Source organism: Meles meles, chromosome 5, assembly GCF_922984935.1.
Source record: "Meles meles chromosome 5, mMelMel3.1 paternal haplotype, whole genome shotgun sequence".
Taxonomy (NCBI): Eukaryota; Metazoa; Chordata; class Mammalia; order Carnivora; family Mustelidae; genus Meles; species Meles meles.
The window spans coordinates 99,771,516-99,793,936 of NC_060070.1; the positions used below are offsets into that span (position 1 = coordinate 99,771,516).

General features: G+C 38.0%; 1 protein-coding gene across 2 annotated transcripts in view; it reads right to left on the bottom strand.

Moving 5' to 3' along the window:
- Positions 1-21,533, bottom strand: part of LOC123941757 (fibrocystin-like) — a 47,191-nt gene extending 25,658 nt beyond the window's left edge. The window contains exons 1-4 of one of the 2 annotated variants that reach the window (XM_046005452.1): positions 20,536-21,533; positions 10,269-10,404; positions 9,253-9,340; positions 1,827-1,934 (exon numbers count right to left, since the gene is read on the bottom strand). In XM_046005452.1, coding sequence (XP_045861408.1) covers positions 1,827-1,934; positions 9,253-9,340; positions 10,269-10,404; positions 20,536-21,434 — 1,231 coding nt within the window. In that variant the 5' untranslated portion in view covers positions 21,435-21,533. The remainder of the gene's footprint in view (positions 1-1,826; positions 1,935-9,252; positions 9,341-10,268; positions 10,405-20,535) is intronic. The other variant, XM_046005453.1, reaches the window with a different exon arrangement.
- Positions 21,534-22,421: the final 888 nt, after the last annotated feature.

The following is a 22,421-nucleotide window of genomic DNA, read 5'->3' on the forward strand; positions in this document are numbered from 1 at the left end:
CTGTGTGACGCACATCTCTCAAATGCTCTTCTCTGTAATGTTTATCTTTTAATTGTGGCAATCTTAAATGCTCTTTAAACCAGTTTTGCGTCTTCGTGGTACACTCACTAGTGAGTTAAAGAGGTTGTTGACAAGTGCTCATTATATATTTTCCCAAGAGCTACAGTTTTCTCTTTTTGAGAAGTATCTTATGACAGTTGGAATTCAAGGTTCATGAGGAGAACTAATATGTGGCCTAAATTAAACAGTTGTTGTCAGGCTTCAGATATCTCACATCAAAACATGGGATTTCCCTGGTTGTTTCCCTTAACTAACTGGTTTGACTCTAGTAATGATTATTCGAATGTATTTTTTTTTAAGATTTTATTTATTTCTTTGAGAGAGAGAGAAAGAGAGAGAGAGAACATGAGAGGAGAGAAGGTCAGAGGGAGAAGCAGACTCCCCGCGAAGCAGGGAACCTGATGTGGGACTCGGTCCTAGGACTCCGGGATCATGACCTGAACTGACGCAGTGGTTTAACCAACTGAGCCACCCAGGAGCCCTATTAAAATGCATTTTATAAAACTCTGCATTATCACATCCGTGTGCTAACTGCTTTCCACAGTTGTGTGGCTTTAGTATTGGACTAATTTTCTGTCCCAAATTAATAAGTGGTTATAAATATCTACTTCTTTAGTTCAAATGTGGTGTCAGCATTTTTAGAATTCTTTAAGTGCTCTGTTAGTGGAGGAATTTTTTTCTGGTAAATCACAATAATGAATGGAAGAATTAAATCTTTTTTTTTTTTTCTTTTTCTGGTGTCTCTATGAGAGCTCAGTATTTTAAAAAACAGGATGTCAAAAACTACACTCTCAACAACAAACAAACAAACACACACACACAAAAAACACTACTTTCTCATTACTCCTCGGTAAGAGGAGACCTGGCTCTACCCTTCATTGAAATGGGACAGGAGGATTTTGCATAGGTTCCTTCGAAGTTAAATTAACATGTTATCTGCTTCAAACTTACTGAGTAGTATTACCCTCTAATATAGCAAAAGTTGTCAAGAACGTTGCAGAAGGGAGAAGACTTTTTTCCAAGGTTTCCTCAAGATGAGTTGGAGCATATGAGCTATTTACAGACACCTTATATCTGTCCTTCTAAAGTGCCAGGACTCTGAATGGGTATGGTTATAATTTATGGAACTGGGGGGAGGCTATGGGTGAGGAGGGTAGAACTGAAAGAAAAAATTTCACAATACTTAAGGGACGCCTGGGTGGCTCAGTTGGTTGAGCCGCTAGCCGCTACCTTCGGCTCCGGTCATGACCCCAGCAATCTGGGATCGAGTCTCGCATCTGGCTCCTTGCTCGGTGGGGAGCCTGCTTCTCTCTCTGCCTCTGCCTGCTTGTGTTCTCTCTCTGATAAATAAATAAATAAAATCTTTAAAAAAAAATTTCACAATACTTAATATCCCATGACGCTTTTTTTTTTTTTTACCAATTAAAATGTTCTTGTTAATATCCAACCAAATGCCACCACATGTCAGAGAAAGAATTAATAATAATAATAATAAGCATTTAAAGTAAATTTTAACAACTAGAAGAAAATGTATATTTGGATTCTTGCTTACCAGAATTCTCCAGGGACTTAATTTCCACATGAGTTCTTGTTTCTCATGCCTCAATGATATAGCCAAGTGATGTTTTTCTCTAAACTGTGATGACTTCTTATTCATGATAGGAGCTATTCCCATTATAAAGGAGGAGGGGATATTTCTTTTTCTTTTTCTTTCTTTTTTTTTTTTTAAAGAAACAGATAGTAAAAACACACACTGCTAATATTACCTGGAGGGGAAGTGACAGTAAAAAGAAAGTGCCAGTTTGACCCAGAGATCAAAACTGCCAAGTTGGAGAAGCTCACATAACCATCTTGACTTTCTGCCTGAGTACACCCTACAAACAAACACAGAAACAAAACGTAAATGTTAGTTACCTATTCAAGGCAACTTGAAGTTTCTTCAAGTCTTCTCTGTAAAGAGGCAATTGGGCGCTAATGGAAAACAAGATTTAATGAAACAGATTATAAAATCCATCAGGCTTTTTTTAGATAAATCATGGAACCAAATAATACAAGAAAGAATAATAGTAACAGTAATTGAAAGTTTGCCATGCTGGATACTGTGCCTTAGATACGATTTTAAATTAACTGTACAACAGGAAATAGATAACCTTATGAAAGGTGAAATTACTTGGTGTGGGGGTTATAGCCCCACATCTGCCTGATTTCCAAGTTGACATTCGTAACTACTGCAATATGTTGACTCTTTCATTATTAAATGTCTGCCAAGAAAGAAAATCTATTATCTTATAGATGGTCAGTTTATAGGCTCTGCCTCTCTTTTATTCAAGGGATCTATAGTTTATGTGGTGGCAGAGTTAGGCCAATAGAGCAGGACTACAGCTATTCATCAAATCATGACTGATAAAGGCTACTCTGATTTAGCAACTTGGGTTGCCTTGGCTATGGTTCCCATGAATAAAATGCAAAAAAAAAAAAAAAAAAAAAAAAAAGGAAGTTTACATTTTCTAACAATAGGCCATCCATTTTTAAAGTGAAAGAAGGCAACTTAACTCAGGATCACATTCACAATGCCATTAATTAGTCTTTTGACTCCACTACCCTCAAATTACTTTGCTAATTAACAGCTGCTACGGTTCACTCTGGAAATGTCATGATGATTGATATGATGGACAATGAGTTGGGAGAGTGGTCTTAAAGTTTATACATTGGTTTGAGATCTTTAAGGCTGAAAGGTATCATAAAGTTATAATATGCTTAGTGTTAACATTTTTCAATTCAATTGCTTAATCCGTTTTGTGGAAACACTGTCTTTCCTCATCAATTTTGCAGAGCTAACGAAAACTTCTTTTTCAAAAGCATCTTTTCCTTCATCTCTTCAGCATCCCAAAATAAATAAAATGCCCAGGAAAATGGAAATAAATTAGCCAAGACTCAAATAAATGATAGGCACCCAAGATAAATGCAGTTTATACACTTTAAAACCTATATGCATCAAAATTATGGTCAATAAACTTTTGCAAACAATGAACTGCAGAGTACAGATGTTCAACATGAAATCGTTTGCTGCAGTTTTTCCTTTGACAAACGTCCTTATTGTTCCCATCTTTGGAGGAATACAAAGCAGCATTTAATCGAAATGTGTCCGTCGAGCACAGTGAGTCTGGCTCGTAGAACAGCCGCCAAACTGCCTAATGGAAAGTGTTTTAGCTCCAAATGGGTTTGCTTTTGTGTTAAATACCAGCTTGCCTCAGAGATCTCTACAAAGATTCCCATATATATCTATGATATTCTCAGATTTGAAGCATATGTGCCCAAAAGCTGAGGCAGTTGCTGCCAAGTACAGTATATTACTCCAGGGTTCATCATATCTCTAGAATGGTAATTGTAAAATATACAAATGCCAGTGACAGGCTCCCTGATCAAGCTGGTATAAGCAGTGTACTGGCTGGGGGAATTTGGGATGAGGTGGGGTGCTGGGATTGAAGCAAGATTGAAATTGACCACGTGACTTAGCAGCGAGTGCTACCTGAATGGGTTTCTCTGGGGCATACGGTTTCCAAAATACCCAATTCTCCCCCACAACTACCTTTCTCATCCCTGGCAATATTAGCAAACTGGAATATCATTAATGTTGAGACCGTATTTTTTTTTAATATTAAGTACATATTTTTTCCTACAACTAGGATCTGTAATTAAATATAAAAGGCTCTATAGGACCCTTCAATAATTATCTTCCAGTACATAAATTTACTTTGTTTGTTAATTGATTATAACCTGCTTTTTTACTGAGGGGGATCTACCAAGATAAGTATAAAAGGTTTAGACTAGACATACAGATATGGTTTCGTTGTTATTGTTTTCCTCTGGGAAATACTTAGAATAAGCTAGGTCATCCATCCCAAATGGTTTTGGTTCCACTCTTTCTGTAGTTAAAAAGAAGTATTTCATGGTGGTTCCAAGAGCCATATGAAAAAAGCTGTTTTGGTGATGTGGACATTCTAAAAACACAAAACTCCACAAGCTCATTTTCCCTATTTCATGACACACACAAAAATGTGTACATAGAAATGACTTCAGCCCATTCCTTATGCTTCCTCAGTAAATCTTCCAAGGAAAATAGTTCTGACAATACTAATCCAGATGAGTCAGCTGGCTGAGTATGACATGGTTCATTAAATAAAATAGCAAACAGTTTCATTCATTTTGCATAGTCACAATATGATTCTAAGCTAGTCAATGATGATATATTTGGAATAACTGAAAGAGAAATAATGAAGGATTGGGGGAGGGTGTGAGGACTGGGGCCAAGTAAAGCATGGAGGCTGAATAAGGTATGGTCCAGAAGAAAGTACTGTGGATGGGGAAAACAGAGAACAGAGAACATGGGTAAGGTGGTAGGTATGGGTATGAAGAATGGTGAGTTATGAAGTATGAGCAAGGTATAGAGTATGAGTAAGGTACAAAATATGGGTAAACATATGAGGTAGGAATAGGGAATTAGGTATTCAGGAATATAGGTAACTGAACTGCACATGTAAAAATAGTTAGGACAGCAAGTTTATGCTGTATGTATTTTATCACAATATTTTTTAAAAAAGGAATATGGAGTAAGGGTTAGGGTTATAGAGTATGGGTAATAGACTGAATGTTTGTGTCCCTCCAAAATTCAAATGTGGAAACTTAATCTCCAGTGAGCTGGGATTTGGAGGTAGGACTTTAGTGGAGGGGCTAGGGATAAGTGCCCTTATTAAAAAAACTCAAAAAGCTCTCTTGCCTCTTTGCCACGTGAGGACTTAGTGAGAAGATGGCCATTTATGAATCAGGAAGCCTGCCTTCTCTGGATGCCAAATTTGCCAGCACTTTGATCTGGGACTTCCTATTCTCCAGAACAGAGAGAAATAAATTTCTTTGTTTATAAGCCACTCTGTCTGTGGTTTTGCATTATAGCAACCTGAAAGCACAAAGATAGGTATGAGTGTGTGTAAAGTCTGTGGAGTATGGATAAGATATAGAATATGGGTATAATATGGAATGGAGGATAGGGGTAGGTGAGCTTCAGTTTCCAGGTGAGGTAGTTGATGTACACATTACTAAAATATGGAAAAAAAGCTGAAAATTGATATTTTTGACACTGTTGTCTTAAGGTCAGAAAGTAAACAAATTGCTGTTCTGTCTTATGAATCTCATATCAAAATGTCAGCAACAGCTAAATGGCATTGAATAATGGACAGAATGACATCATCAAAACAGGCAGTTTAAAACTACCTCCTAATACAATTTTGAATGTTTAATTTTTACTGGCCAACGTTGGGTAGCTTTGCTTAATTATTTTACTTCCTTAATGATGTGGCTTGTTTCTGCAAATTTGCACATCCCCATCATATTGGGCTGTCCTCTTACCTCGGGATTTTAAGCGTAAGGAGTTTCCAGCTTAACTGCTTTGGTAAAATGACCAAGAAGGCAAAAATAGGATTCAGCAATATGGGTGTTACTTTCACCAAAGTGAGTAAAATATACATGGTTATGACCAGAAGAATGGAAAACATGGAGTCTATGAGGTGAGTCTCATAGAATAAGCAGCATTTCCTGGGCCTTTAAAATTGGATTGTACAAGCAGAAAGTGGACAGAGTGCTCAGGAGAGTAACAACACTGTGGAAGTTTGGGAAAATCATTTTTGTGTATAGGCTGAAAAGATTTGGTTTATTGATAAGTAAGTAGATAGAGTAAGGAATTTATAGGTCACAATAGTTGAAAGGCAAATTAGAAAGAGATAGCAGGCAAATTTATAACTCTAATAAGAAAGGAAGAGAATGAGACAAGCCTGAAACAGTAAGGGTTTTGAAGCTATGAAATATTTAATCATGAAATGTCAATTGCCTCCTCAGGAACATGTCTTTTTAAAGATTTTATTTATTTACTTGACAGACAGAGATCACAAGCAGGCAGAAAGGGAGGCAGAGAGAGGGGGAAACAGGCTCCCTGCTGGGGAGAAATGCCTGATTTGGGGCTCAATCTCAGGACCCTGAGATCATGATCTGGGCCAAAGGCAGAGGCTTAACCCACTGAGCCACCCAGCTGCCACCCCCCACCCTTTTTTTGAAGATTTTATTTCAAGAACATTTTCAGAAGGAACTAATTCTGTTTTCTGGAATTGATGAGGGGTACCTTTATAGGAAAACAAAATATATAAGCTAAAAAACAAACAAACAAATAGTGATATAAAACAAATTCTGGGATTAATTCATTAAAAACTGTTTTGAGTGATAATTCACTAATTTGGAAACTTTATCATCAGAATTGTGTATCTTTCCTTTTTTTAAAGATGTGTAACAAAGAATGAAAGGACAATATCATCAGGAGAGACAGGTGCTATATATCAGATGATACTAACAGTTTAGGCCAAAAAATAAATGCAACTAACAGGAATGGCAAGATTTAGTATTTCTACAATGGTCTTACTCCTGTACATTTTGGCATGTCATATATTTTACAGAGTCCCTGTGAAGGAGCTTAGGCTTACAGCCAGGGTAGAGCAAGAAGTAACAGTAAAGTCATGGCTTATTTTTGGAATCCAGTTACTTTATGGATAGGCTGATATTTTGAACTGGTAGATGAGTCATTTACAACAACCCAAAACCAACAGAAATGTCCTAACCAGTTCATGAAGTACATAGAAATCTGATAAGCTGATTTTTTAAGAGTTAACAATACATCTTTTACCTTGCTTCTAATGGTTGCCAGTGTGTTTAATGCCATTGGTGTCATTTGATGGCCATGGTGAAATCATTACCATGACCAAGGTCAAGAAACTTGCTTTTCTTCTAGGGGTTTTATAGATTCAGTTCTTACATTTGAAATTTCGATCCATCTTGAGTTACTTTTTCTGTAAGGTATAAAATAATGCTCCAATTTCATTCTTTTCCAGGTGGATATCTAGTTCCTCAAAACCATTTGCTAAAAAGTCTATATCCTTTCCCCATTGTGTGTTCTTGGTTCCCTTGTTGAGTATCAGTTGGCCATATATGTGTGGATTTATTTCTAGGCTCTTTATTCTGTTCAGTTGGTCTATACCTTTATCTTTAGGCCAGTACCATACTGTTTTAATTTTTGTAGTTTTGTAATATACTTTGAAACCACAACGTGTTATGCTTTCAATTTATTTTTCTTTTTCAAGATTGCTTTGGCTTTTTAGGATCTGTTGTGGTTCCATATAAATTTTAGAGTTGTTTTCTCTATTTCTATAATAAATGCTATTGGGATTTTGATAGAGATTGCACTTAATCTGTAGATTTCTTTGGGTACTATGGACATGTAAAGCAAAGTTAGACAAGTAGGATTATATCAAACTAAAAAGCTTCGGTGCAGCAAAGCAAATAATCAACAGGGTGAAAAGGCAACTTACAAAATGGGAGAAAATATTCACAAGCTATATATCTCATAAGGTGTTAATTTCTAAAATATGTAAGAAACCCCTACATCTCAATAGGATAAAAAAAGGCTAATAACCTGATTTAAAAAAATAAACTAAAGATTCAATCAAACATTTCTCCAAAGAAAACCTACAAATGACCAACAACTATAGTATATGAAAAGATGCTCAACATCACTAATCATCAGGGAAATGCAGACTAAAACTACAATGAAATATAACCTCACACCTATTAGGATGGGTATTATAAAAAAGAGAAAGAGAGAGAAAGGAAGGAAAAAAGAAAGTAAGTGTTAGTGATGGATGTGAAGAAACTGGAACTCTCATACACTGTTGATGGGAATGCAAAATAGTGCAGCCACTGTGGAAAACACTATGGAGATTCCTCACAAAAATAGAAATAGAATTACCATATAATCCAGCAAGCCCACTTCTGGGTATTTATCCAAAAGAATTGAAATCAAGATCTCAAATAGGTATCCAAAACCCCCATGTTCATTGCAGTGTTATTCATACTACCTAAGACATGGAAACAATCTAAATGTTCATCAACAGATGAATGGATTTAAAAAATGCAATGTGTGCATCAATGGCATACTATTCAGTCTTAAATAAAGAAAATTCAGAAATATGCAACAACAAGGTGAATCTTAAAAACATAATTCTAAGTGAAATAAGCCAGTCACAGAAAGACAAATACAGTATGAATCTACTTACATGTAGTATCTAAAATAGTCAAACTCATACAGGCAAAGAATGCAATGGTGTTTTGTTTTTTGTTTTTTTTTTAAATGTTACATGCGCAACTTCAGGGAAAGTAAATGAAACTAGCAGTGGTACTAGGACTGAACGGGAAGGTAACAGAGGACAAAGAAAGGTGGAGAGGGGAAAGTAAACTGAGGACCTGCTCTGGACCACATGCTTTGCATTTGTCATTGAATTTTTTCTTCATAACCCTGAGAGTGTTTCTATTTCCCCATAGAAACCACATTATAGGGGTGCCTGGGTGGCTCACTTGGTTAATCACTCAGCTCTTGATTTCTGCTCTCAAGGTCCTGAGATTGAGCCCCATGTAGGCTTTGCACTCAGCAGGGTGTCGACTTGGAATCTCTCTCTCCCTCTCTCACTGCCCCCACACCTCTTGCCCCTGCTGTCCATTTGTCTGTCTGTCTTTCTCTCAGATAAATAAATAAATCTCAAGGGGGGCAGGGAAGAACCATATCATATCTGTGCCTTGCTCCCTGGACCAGTCCATGATACTGTACCAGAATCATTTGTCTTGGGGGACATGCCCTTTTTTTAAAAAAATATTTTATTTATTTGACAGAGAGAAATCACAACCAGGCAGAGAGGCAGGCAGAGAGAGAGGAGGAAGCAGGCTCCCCGTGGAGCAGAGAGCCCGATGTGGGGCTCGATCCCAGGACCCTGAGATCATGACCTGAGCCGAAGGCAGAGGCTTTAACCCACTGAGCCACCCAGGCACCCCGACATGCCCTTTTTCTTAACATCATATTGGGGATATGGTTATGACAAAAATGCTCCTTCGTCACGCAAGGGCAAAAAAGGAGGAGGCTCCTTAAGTATCTACTGCCAGTCTAATCTTGCTTTTCACAGATATGGCATTGTAGACTGTGGATAAAGGAGATTTCTTCCAAATTACCCAAGACACTATTACCGACCTTGCTAGGAATTCTAATGGCTACAAACATTTTCTTGCAGATGTTGTAGTGACAGGTGTCTGAATGTCATGAGGACCTACCTTTCAACACTGAATCTGATGTCCCTTCCAGGGAAACAGAAATGGCCCAAGGCTCTGAGGGGGGACCCAAGGACTCTATTCTCCGATTCTGGGAATAGAAAAAACAGGATGGGAGGAGTTGGATTGAGAAGAGAATTTTTGTGAAGTTACCTAAAACAGAAAAGAAATCAGACTCTTTTATGCAACACAACTCAGTAGAGACAGGCAAAGGAAGGAAAATGATGAATATTTTCTCTCTTGTGTTAAAATATATCAAAATTAGCTCATCGAGAAAAGAGAATGGAGATTATTGCAGGAGAAGTTGAGGCAGGTTAATGAAGAGGAGAAAGGAAAGCTAACTTGACAGAAGAGGAGAGTGGTATTACATGTTGAAGATTAACAAGGAAGCCATGCTTGAGAAAAAAGCAGGACCCAGCTGACTGCCAGATTACCTCAGAAGGGCCAGGTTTCTAAGTGTGGACCTCAATCTTACAGGCTTCCTCCACGCACAAACATGTCAGGGGTGCGTTTTTATGATAAAGAATACAAAGCTGATTTAACTGCCATAGTTCCCTTCCTTCCCACCATGACTTGAGTAAATACAGAAAAGGTAAATAGAATCAGAGGGCATGGACATTAAAATTAGAATTAAGCACAGATGACTTCATTGATGACTGACTTAACCACATATAAGAAAAATCATTTACAATAACATAAAACTGTAATGCAGATGTGATAGCAGACATTCTTTCATTAGCTTTCTTTGGAAAGGCTAGATTTCCAGAAGATACAAGAAACCTGCTTCAAGGATTTGCTGAGGAAAGGCATTAGACTTTTATTTTTACTCTTGAATCAAATTCTGGGCACTCATGAAAGTGGAAGGAAGTCAGCTGTGAGGTGGACGGCAGACGACAAATTCTGTAGAGGTTCTCAGTGCAGCTGATAGTACTTGGGGGCTACTCGGTATATGTGTGACATGTACCAGACACGACATGCTCCCAGCTCTCAGTAGACACTGTTCCCCATGAACCAGTTACCTGCTTATCCAGAAAAACGAGCCGTGGTTGTACTGTAAGCTCTTTTCCCACTTCTCCATCTGAAGGCTGGACCAGGACCGAGAGAGTATATGGCCGAATATATATCAAGTTCTCAGTTTTAAAACTGCTTGTATTTCTGGCATGTGTTGACAAAAAAGAGAATACATCCATAAGGTTACAGCTATCATGGCAGGAACGATTTCTAAAGTGCATTATTACCCAGTGAAAATATTTGCATTTGCTATTGTTTCTAGAAACTTCGTAATGTAGTATATAGAAAATATGACCTTACAACCGAAGAATAATTAAATGTTTATTTTTTATGTTTGCTTAGCATTGGTAAAGGATGGACTGGGTATGTAGGAGGGGTGGGAAGAAGCACAAATTATGAACTTAGATTTTTATCACCGTTCATTAATATCCACCCCCAAAGTGCCGTATCAGACTAAAATATTTAGAAGGTGCAGATATGTTCACTAGTCTGCTCGTAAACCAGCTCTCCCCCAAAAGACTCTGATTTGTGATGTTTTCCAATTTTTATGGGATAAAGACTTCGAGGATGCCTGATTCCGTGATACCAAGATGATGTCACCGAAAAGAACTGGAAAAGATGCCTAAGAGCAATTTGAGCAACAACACCCTTTTACATAGAATAACTCACGTAACCCTCACAACAACCCTTCCATATTTACATTCTCCACAGTGTGCTTGCACTAAATAGGCTACATAACTGTGGAATTGACTGATTAATCTATTTTAATTGAATGAAGCCCTTAGGGTGAATAATAACTTGAAATTTATATATGCTGAGCACTTACTGTGCTAAGCTTCCCACATATAAACCCATTGAATCTTTAAAATGACACTGTGATGTAGATATTTCTTAAACTTGAACTTAAACTTGAAGAAACTGAGACCCCCCAAAGGACTTAAGTAACTTGACAAAGGTGTGACAAATGGTTAAGGGTATGATCAATGTCTAGAGCAGTTAACCAGGGGCATCTGAGTGGCTCAGTGGGTTAAAGCCTCTGCCTTAGGCTCAGGTCATGGTCCCAGGGTCCTGGAATTGAGCCCCGCATCGAGCCCCAATTCGGGCTCTCTACTCGGCGGGGAGCCTTCCTCCTCCCCTCTCTCTGCCCGCCTCTCTGCCTACTTGTGGTCTCTGTCTGTGAAATGAATAAGGAAAAATCTTAAAAAAAAAAATAGAGCAGTTAACCAATGAGCTATATTGTTTCTCACCTCTTTCAAGCACATTAATTGCTGATGTGACTTAGCAATAAAATATAATACAGAATAAAATAAATGGTTCGTGATACCTCAAAACATCTTTTTTTCCCAAGTTTTGGTGTATTTGATGAGCAACCTAGCTTTATTAAAGAACATCACAGGTTAAATTAAGCCTATCATATGTTATATATTACAGTCATGCAAAAGATTTTTAGCAATTACATGGAAATATGCAACATCACGTATCTCATGTATTACCCTAGTATAGAGCATCCATTGTTGACTTACTCTCCAAACAGCTTAGGTCAGTTCTAACAAGATTTTGAGTTAAAAGAAAAAAAAATGTAGCCTACCCTGTCCCAATTCAATACTTGTAAGTCAACTACTTTATCCCCCCAACTGGTTGTTTTTTCCTCTCTCATCTAAGGAGAAAAGGATAAAATATTTATTTAACATGGAAGGTGTGTATCAGGGAAAGACGACAATTATTCCTAAAAAGAGGAAAGAGTAGCAGAACAAATGCTATGGATCACAAACTATGAAGTTTCTGTAGGGAGCATTTTCTCTCTCGCTCCTCGGGGAATCCTGGGAAACGGAGACAGGTGGGAAGATGTGGTCCTAAGAATCCCCTTTGGTCGTCAGTGGGCTACGGCCGGACCTCTGCGCTAGAATCACTCACTGGGAATTCAGCATACAGCAGCCTCATCATCATTTATTAGTTTGCTTAGCCTGAGTGAAAAAAGCCTTTCTTTTTTCTCCATTCTTTTTTTTTTTTTTTTTCTTAAGGGGAACAATTTAAATCAGATTTTTTAAAGCCATGCTATTAATTCTATTCTTCCCATGGCCCCAGTTACTGGAAAATTCTAACATTGCTACCGGATCCTATTTCCCCCCGAACTCATTTCTTAAACACTTTCTGATGTGGGGTGGGGTGCAGGCAAGCAATGGGGTTAGGGAAGCCAAAAACTCGAGCGGAGATCCTGACATAAGCACGTTGATGTCTAGAGACGAAGACATGGGAGCCAACTGCCTGAAAAGGCGCTGAAAGGCCCGTCCCTGACACACTTTAAAGTTTATTGTGAGCAAACATCTCTTATTAAATGTAAACAGCATCTCACTGGAGGTCAGAGACTTGCTGCTACAGCATATCCCAAGGTAATACCACTTTAAGCTCCACATAAACTCTTAAGCAGTTTCTATCCTAAAACCTGACCGTAGGTGGTACAGTTTTTTACGATATGTTATAATAGTGCAATAAATCTGTTAGCTTAAAATCGAATCTCCGTGGCCTTTTAGAGAAATCATCATTAAATGCAGGGTCCTGTTAATGATGCCATCGAAGTGAAATTGTTTAATCTGCTAAGGGGGTGAAAGGTCACCAAATGAATTTTTTATAATACATCAACTTGACACGCAATAGGGAAAACTGTAATAGATAAAAGCAAAGGAAAAGGGCACTGTCTTCTTCTGATAGGTCAATAGCAGCCAAGAGAGTCACTCATCCACTTTCCTTTCACGATGGGGCTCCTTTTGCATTTAATATGGACACCCAATTAATACCTCAGCACCACAGACAACCTCATTTTAGGTGACTTATAGCAATTTCTCCCCCTTCCCTGAAATGAAAGTGATCACAATACATCATAGCATTGTGCGAATTAACGTTAATTGATTCAAGTTACCAAGCAATGATGGGCCACTTATATAATCTAGGCGTTATTGGGTGCTAGAAGGGATGGAGGGAAGATTAGATTCCAGTGTCCGTTGCTGTGACGACGGGAGTCACCTGACGCCTTGTTAGACAGTTGTAAGGTTCTATTGCTGGCCCCAGTGGGGTCGTCAGTAAACTGGAGTGATGTCCAAACATCATTATACGCTGCTCCGATATTAAAGCAAAGGGATTAGCAACTTATTGCAAGCAACCTGGATTTGTCATTGTGCTGTCGTTATCCAATTTCCAACTGCTAATGTGACTGTAGCCTGCGGGCAGAAGGACCTACAGCCAAACTTTAAAGAATGGGGGAGGAAAGTTCCCTCCAATCCTCCCAGTTTTAACCACTATTTAACAGCTTCCAATACCCAGTCAGGTATGTGAAAGAATTTTTTTCCCCTTTAATGCTTAAGTATAAGCTAAAAAACAACAACAACAAAAACAACAACAATAACAACAACAAACAACAAGAGAATACAGACATTTTTTTCCCAGTTCAGAGATCACCATTATTCATGCCAATTCTTGCTTTTCAATCTGCCAGATCCTGAAACGCTTACTCTGCAGAGGACAGGATTATTTCTATTTGCATGGCAAACCTAGCAAACAAAGAAATAAAGCCTACTGAAAGTGGTTCTGGACAAGACCCAGAGGGGTGGACTGAAGGTAGGGGCATTAGATATCCTTCCTTGTTCCTTCTTCAACCTTCACCTCCTCAAAGGGACTCACTCAGGTTCCTGTAAGAGTGCCCCATGTTTTGATTAAATGTTTCAGGGGTCCTGAATTTTCGATCAGTCCTGTTTTAACCAGGCTAGATAGGGCAGAAGCTTAATGAGCCACGAGGGGGCTTGAATTCCAAAGAAGTTTGCAAGATTTCATACCCTAGAAGAAGAAAGTAAGTTCTCCAGTCAACTCAGTTTAACAAACATGTTAATCCTTCTACTATGGACAAATGTTCTAGGTACTGTGAATGTGGAGAGATAAAACACCATGACCTCTGTCCCTCCAAAACACAGTCCCCTCTTCTCACACCTCCTCCCACCCCATATAGTTGGTAAGACAAAAATGACTTTCCTGGCTATCTCTCAGAGTATACACATTTTACTTGTATTTCTCAGTCCTTATGCTCCCTATTAAACTTAGCCAGATGCCTTTAGCTGCGGTCAACTCCTAGGGAGAGAAGAGGGGAGAAATGTCTTGTGATCAGATGATTTCCTTCTGGCACGACAACGAAGTGTTTCCAAACCCGACACACTGTAAGACCCCAGTACATGTTACTGTAGTAACACGATGACAAATCAGTACCACCATGTACTTCCTCTGCTCTTAGGTCTTTACCTGCTTCTGCAAAGCCACTACCTATCTTGGCCTGGCCAACTTCAAGTTCTGGTATACTCCTCATTTGGTATGCTTCCTGTTCTGCTTTAATACTTGTTATTAAACTCTGTGGTTCTTTGAAATTATTCATTTTGAATTGAGGCTTGAGTCGCCTTAGGTGTAGGTTGTAGTGAATAGGCAGAGAAATGGGCAGAGAATAAGCCTGGTGAGTCTTCCAACAAGGTCAACTCAACGGCTAAAACCTAAATATTTTAGATGGAAACTCATTTAAAATAATACAATAAATTTATCATGACTGTCTTATCTGGAATAATGAAAACTCTGAATACATTCCTTAGGATCAGAGACGAACTATTCAAAATGTCCTGTTTGCATTAGGGTGCTATAGCAGTCACACGGTGGCTGGGAAATGCAGATCCTAAGATTTATTTGATGGAAGAGATCTAATACAGGATATTGGCTACACAGGAGTATCAGAACAGCAGAGAAGCCAAACAGGTTACATTCTCACTGTTTGCAACAAATATTTAATGATCATTTATTGTCCATGACAGTGGGCTTAGGCCACTCTTGGGAATATAATGTAAGTTGAAGCATTGACCTAATAATTATTATAAAGATAAAAATATACTAAAGCAAATATAACTGAAGTTAATTTTATGAAAAACTAGACTAATGGTGAAGCAGGTTCATATTGAATTAATTACTTTGTAATTATATATAGGATTAGATTTAATATAATATATTCTTGTTAAATATTTGTGCAAATGTTTGTTTTCTCTATTCATTGATTTTTAAATCTCTAGATTTTCATCTGAGCCATATAATTTTTTGGACATAATAGCTGTTCAATGACTGCTTGGAAAATCCAAGACTTTGAAATGTGAGTTTGTATGAGTGAGTTTGTATGAGTCTGTATTATATTTACCTACAGCTTCACCATCTGTATAGAGACCTTAACTACTTAGTTTTAAGGTAGCAGGGTTCAATTTTGGAATTAGAACTACATGCGAATGTGAATGGGGACCGGCCTGATGTAGATATGTCAGCTGCAGCAATGAATTACAATTAACATCTTGTTTATAAGCAAAATAGCAGAGAAACATAACCTGCAGAAGTAGAGTCAAGGACTGAGTGATCTGGAGCCATGATCCCTAAGGGTATCACTGCAGAAACAGGACTGTGAAATAAATGATCATTTTAATGAGGACCATGAATCATCAATAAAAATAAGAATGGTTTACATTATTTCTTGTTAATAAGTCTGGATAATATGTTGTGGGGTTTTGTTTTGTTTTGTTTTCAGTTTAAGGGATGAATGCTTTTAAAATGTAGTGATAAAAGGAACAATTTTTAACTAAATGGAAAGTTTGACTAAGCAGAGCATCTCATTTTCCCACAAAGCCAGATATATGAAATACCATTATGACAATTTTGCCATTCACCTAACAACAAAGCAACAAATTTGTCTTGTAGCAAAAAGAAGAAATAGCACAGAAACATTCTTCAATGGCAGGTCAGTGGTTTTGCCAGGAAGGCAGAAAGAGACAAGCTGGAAATACAGAAATCTCTTCCAGAAAGAACATTCTGGCAGTCTTGGGAAGAATGTCCTCACATGTTGGTAGGAGATTCTGTTCTTGTATACTCCTGACAGCTGTGTCCTAGAGAGCAGGTGCCCGGGGATATGCAGAAGATGTTAAAGGAGACTGTGAGTTGGCTGTTTGTTGTTAGTCTCACCAGTGATCTCAGCTAGCTCTCCTCTCTATACTAAGGTGATGGGCTCAAGAACACACAGACCCTCCTACAGTGTCTTGTTCACCCTCACTAGAACTGTTTTCAGGAGCCAAGGATCCTGACAATGTCATTAACAGAGAACCTTATTTGAGACAGCACATTAGATTTTTACTGCTGTGTAACAAATGACCACAAATTTAGTGGGTTAAAATAATACATTTTGTTATTTTGGGGGTTGTGGATCAAGCGTCCAGACCGGCTTGGCTAGGTGTACTGCTAGAAGCTCTCAGGGAGAATCCACTTCTAAACTCATTCAGATTGTGGGTGGAATTTCTTTCTTTGTGGCTATAGAATGGAGGTCCATGTTTCCTCACTGGCCATCAGCCAAGGTCCATTCTCTATTTATTCCACCTGCTTTTTTTTCCCCATGTGGTCTCTTCCATCTTAAAAACAGTGACACGTCAATCCTCTCACACCTTGAATCTCTCCCTTCTCCTCTTCTTCCAGAGCAGGAGAAAGCTCTCATCTTTTAAGGGCTCATGTTATTATTTGGGCCAAACTTGACAATCTTGGAGAGTCTGTCTTTGGGTCAACCGTGCCACAGAACATACTGTATTTAATGAAGTGCTATGTGACCATATTCACAGATTCCTGGGACTAGGGCAGCCCATCTTTGGGAGGCCCTTTTAAAAATTGTGCCAACCATAAGAGCTTTGGCATTTCAACATTTAAACATCCATAAAAGATTCAGATACATTTAATTTATTTAAAGGTATTTTTAAAAAATTTTGTTTATAGTGAAGCAGGGGAAAGGGAGAGAGAAGAGGAGAAAGGAAGGAAAAAAATTTAAGAGAGCAAAAATCAAGTTCCTACCGAAACAAAGGTAAGCAATACAAAAGATGTCCTGCCAGGATTCCAGATAAAAGACAGAATATAGAAATAAGACTCCTGTGCAGAATGTCTGGTTTAAAAAGGGCAGATCGAAATTATGTTTATCTCTGTGTCCCCTGCTCCACTGAAATTACTTAAAAGAATACAAATAAATAAAAATGGTGTAAACCAACAAAGACGTTAAGAAAGCAGGAGAAGAGAGAAGTATTGACAACAGAGGTCAATGAAGTTTTGGAAGATGGAAAGCAGTTTCATGGAATTGACTTGCCTAGCAGACGGAATTTAAATCCAGATGTCTCTCGAAGAGGATAAAGACCAGGAGAGGCCAATTCACTTTGCATTATTTAATTAAAAAGTAGAGAGAACTCCATTTCTACCCAGACCCCCATTAAAGAAGTTAATAACTTTTGGAAAGCTGGTAGTATGCGCCTTAAAAAGTAAATGCCCAATATGGCCTCAGTTTGTTGAAACACATGCAAACCCATTATATTAACATGAGTGAACTTCTCAGGAACATCCTTGGTAGTTTTCACTGAAAGGCCTGCAGCCCAGGGCTGATTCTGCTGTGTCAAGGTCAGTTCATTAGCTTGTCAATGGCTCTGCACTGGGTTCAATGGAAGCCCCAACTGACACTGATCAAAGTTGAAAGAAACAGGGCTGGCCCCAGGCCTGTGCAGGGCTCCAGGGCTGTTTAGCATATTGTGCGATTCTTTGGACCATGGGAAACCTTGCTAATTTTCATTCAATCCCTTAGGACAAGGCATTTCTCATTCTGCAGAGATTTATTCAGATGTACTTAAGAAGCAGCATTCCTTATCTTCAGAAGATTTACTTTTTGTCTTATGTTTGAAATCTCTCTTAAAATATGAGAGGGACAGAGAGAGATGAGGGAATAGAACACATTCCAACAGAAAAATCGATGCTATAATATACACGTGCGGCAGCTTCACATTAAATCAGAGATACCTGAGTTGAAAGTGAAAACATGATGGCAGTGATGGATGGTGGGGCATAACGGTGATCTCTTCTCTGAAGCCCTGGCGCCTCTTCATAATGGAGCGCTACGCCCACAGATATGTGTGTGTACCTAAACTGGTGTCAGACCCACTCTTTTTGCTGGGTTTCCTCTGCCATACCTCTATTGCTTCTACTCTTTGACTCTTCTCTCCTTCTACATAAAGGCTAAATATTCATGGAGTCTCTTTTTATAGGCAACACAAAAATCAGTTATTTGGGAATGAGGACCTATTAGAAAAAGCTCAGTAAGATCTAAATAATATTTAGCAACGGATTGGCCCTTTTCCTCTCTAGTCAGCCATGCATATAATATATTTATAAGAACTCAGTGGGATCTAAATGAAATTGGAGTAAAGGAAAAAGATATTTAAATATAACCTAAGGTGCATTGGCATCATTTTTTTTTTCAGGTTCTTGATTCTTATGATGCATTATAGCCTAATGACATCAATAACATGGTGACAGTTTGGTGGTTGATAAAAATATCCAAGATTTTTTTAAAATTTTATTTTATATTTATTTGATAGAGAGAGAGAGAGTCAATGAGAGAGGGACTACAAGCAGGGAGAGTGGGAGAGGGAGAAGCAGGCTTCCTGCTGAGCAAGGAGTCCAATGAGGGGCTTGATTCCAGAACCCTAGGATCATGACCTGAGCAGAAGGCAGACTCTTAATAATTGAGCCACTCAGGCACCCTAAAATATCCAAGATTCAACAGGTTCTGAGCAATCATGTAACAAAGAGTACTTTTTAATTCTAAGATAACAATTCCTAAAGCCCTTCAAATCAACAAGAATTTAGGGAAAACAAAACTACTTGAGTTTTCTTTTCATATCTCCTATACACATATCAATGAACTGTTGGGAAAAGGAACACCTATCTACATTGTAATTCAGGTAAAAAAAAAAGATATGAAAACACTAGCTAAGCTTTCATTTGGATATATTGCTCTGTGTTTGAAAAGGAAATCAATGTACTAGTTAAATATGCCTAATGATGTGAAGGTGTGTCTTTTTGTTTTTACTCTCATTTTATAGCAAATCCCATATCCATTGAAGATGGTAACCAGAAGTAACTAATATCCATTAAATACCAATTATTTATGTATTAGTACTACCACAAATAAGATGAAAAAGCAGTAACAGAATAATCTAAAATACATGAATATTCTAAAATTTTCATTGAATAATATATCTCAGAATCTAAATAATTTTACCTATTTCAGGGACCCAGTATCAACTGAAAATGCACATGGTTCTGAGCTTATTTTCCAGTAGGACAACTTTATAAAGAACAGCTATGGTGCCCACCTTTAGTACTTTATAACCAGCAGTGTTCATCTGTGGGATGGTTGATTTTATATATGTTCCTTAAGTATTTTAACAAGTTCTTCTTGTCTCTTAGACTAGGGTATCATTTTTGGTTCTTTTGCATCTGCTAAAAATTGTATCTTGGGACTTACAGTCTGGATCTTATGAGAGATAACCTTAGATGAACTTGGACTGGTCAATTTATCCTTTAGCTAACACAATCTATAAAATTGAGAATAATTCATGCTTGCCTGCCCTTATTGTGTACTTCTCATGCTTCTCCATTTACTTGGCTCAGGAAAACATTCAGGTAAATTTAATTCTGAAATGTCTATTGAACAAAAATCTGGTGAAGGACTCCAAAACACAAGCATTCACAGTCAGAATAAGATAGCACAAAGGATGTTACAGATCTTACACAGGTCTCTGCCATAAACATAGTTGACAACAGGGATATTCCTGCCTCATGCAATTTGACAAAGGTATCCTCTTAAGGGCTTTATAATCCTAGGCTAAATAAAACCCAATGAGAGTAATTGTGTTACCCTAGTAAATTCCTAGTTATCCCTCCAAAATTTTCCTAAACATAAGTCCCTTCCCCAGTTCCTGTAGGAAGAGTTATTATCATCCTCCTCAGTACTCACCTTTCAGCATGTAGCTCATTGGAATTGTGACACATTGTGTTTCTGTTTCTTAAGGCAAAGATCATATCGGTTTCACCTTAGCAAAACCTACTACTTAAATTTATTACATGAATAAAAGAATGGACAAATGAACTGAAAACAAACTGCTTTGGAAAAATTTCTTCCTACATGCTTTTCACCTTAAGGTACCAAAATATAACATCTTCAACCATCCAAGATACAGAATAGCCATGAAGAATACAGATTTAATTTTAAAAAAATTTAAGTCTCTAAGTGACTAAGTTTTTATTCTAATCTTAAGAAACAGACAGGTTATATGATTCAATGGAAGTCAGCTGACATTTGTAATATGCACCCAAGAAATCAGCCCTTGTTTAGATATTTTAATTAGTACTCACCCATAGCCAGTGACTCCCTTTGACTGAGTTACCAGTAAGGCCCCAACAGTCATATTCAGAACATTCTCTAGTACTCCAGTCTGTTGAGCAGTGATAATCTGGTGAGCCAAATTCTGTAATTTGTTACTTGATAAATATGAAATCAGTCCAGTGCTCCTTATTGTTGGCAGATCACCAATTTCAATGACTATCACTTTTGAGACAGTTTCCACAGTGGTTGGTGGGACACTGGATGAGCTCATTTCCATCATGAGAGGTTTACGTTGACCAATTCTGTAACGACTGGCACAACTCACAATTGGGCAATTGCGCTTTCTCTTTGCTTTACTGTCAGCAATGGCCTTTAAGGTTGCTTCATTGCCAGACATCTCATAAATAAATCTGATTTGGTCTTGGCGAACCTGCAAGAAGTCCATTAGTCTTTCAAGGATGATGCTTTCCCAGCCCTTTTCTAGGACTGAAAATGTCACAGTGAGGGCCAAATGAATGGAGACCCCTGAGCGTATTTCAATGGGCTCTGGTCCTTGTAGGACAACATACAAGAGGTTATCCAAGATGTTAAAGTAGTTAGAACCAATAGACTCATCCAGCAATGAGGAAGTCGACTGAACCAGAATAGGTGGAATGAAACTTCCCCCTATGAAAACGCGGGGGCTTTGGAATTCATGGTAGAATATAGCCAAGAGAAGCTTAGAGGCACTTTTGTTCCCCAATAGAAAAAAACGCAACACTTGGGGAGGCTGTTCCACAAAGCAAACCTTGGTGATTTCTCTGGTGGGTAAAATGGAATAGAAAGTAGATACAGGTCCTGAAGCAGAACATGGAGCATTGACATTTACACCACTAAATGTGTCAACAAAATCACGAGTAACGGATACAACTGGATATAACTTCCTCATGGCCCAGGTGGCATCAGCATTGTCAAGAATTAAGATCACTTGGTCAGTCTGTTTGCAAATGTAGCCTTGTATCAGGGCTCGGTATGTGCATTTCTGTTCTTCTCTAAATGTACCTATAAAATAAAAGAAAGCAAGTGATATATGAACCACAACCTCTCAAAGATGATTTGCAATCCATCATTCTTAGTAACATCTGTAACCTTATGAAACACTTATTAAACTTTTAAGTGTGCTTGGATACTGAGTATGTAAGGAAGTCTGGGTAAAATACGGAAGGATACATATATTAAATAACAGGATACATATATTAAATAACAGTTATTAATAACAAAAATACATAATACATAATATGTATTATATAAAGGTAAAAATGGACATAATAGCTAAGTGAAAAAAGATTTGAATAAGTCATATAATTAAGGAAAAGGAATAATCACTAAGGCCTTCATAATGGAAAAAGGATGGGGAGAGGAGGTAACAATATTCAAGTCAATGAAAAGGGAGGTAGGTTGAAGGGGTTGGAATGGAAAATTTATGGAGGTGTATTAAAATTGAAGAGGTTTACTGTGAAAGGTTGTGAAGGAGTCTGGATGTCAGACAATATCACTCTCTTGTTCTTTCTTTACTTTAAATACGAAGAGTAAAACCATGAACCATGAGAGATTATGGACTCTGAAAAACAGCCGGAGGGTTTTGAAGGGCGGGGGTGGGAGGTTGGGGGAACCAGGTGGTGGGTAATAGGGAGGGCACATATTGCATTGAGCCCTGGGTGTGGTGCAAAAACAATGAATACTGTTATGCTGAAAAGAAATAAAAAAATAAAGTACAACAAGAAGAAAGTAGTAATTTGGGAGTATTGCCATTAAATACAGCACAAGTTGAGGATTATTCAGGATAATCAAGAATTTAGAGAAAAAGCATTATCCATTATTTCTACCATTCCTAATCCTCCTGTCTATGAAACACAAGCCATTCTTGTTCTAAATC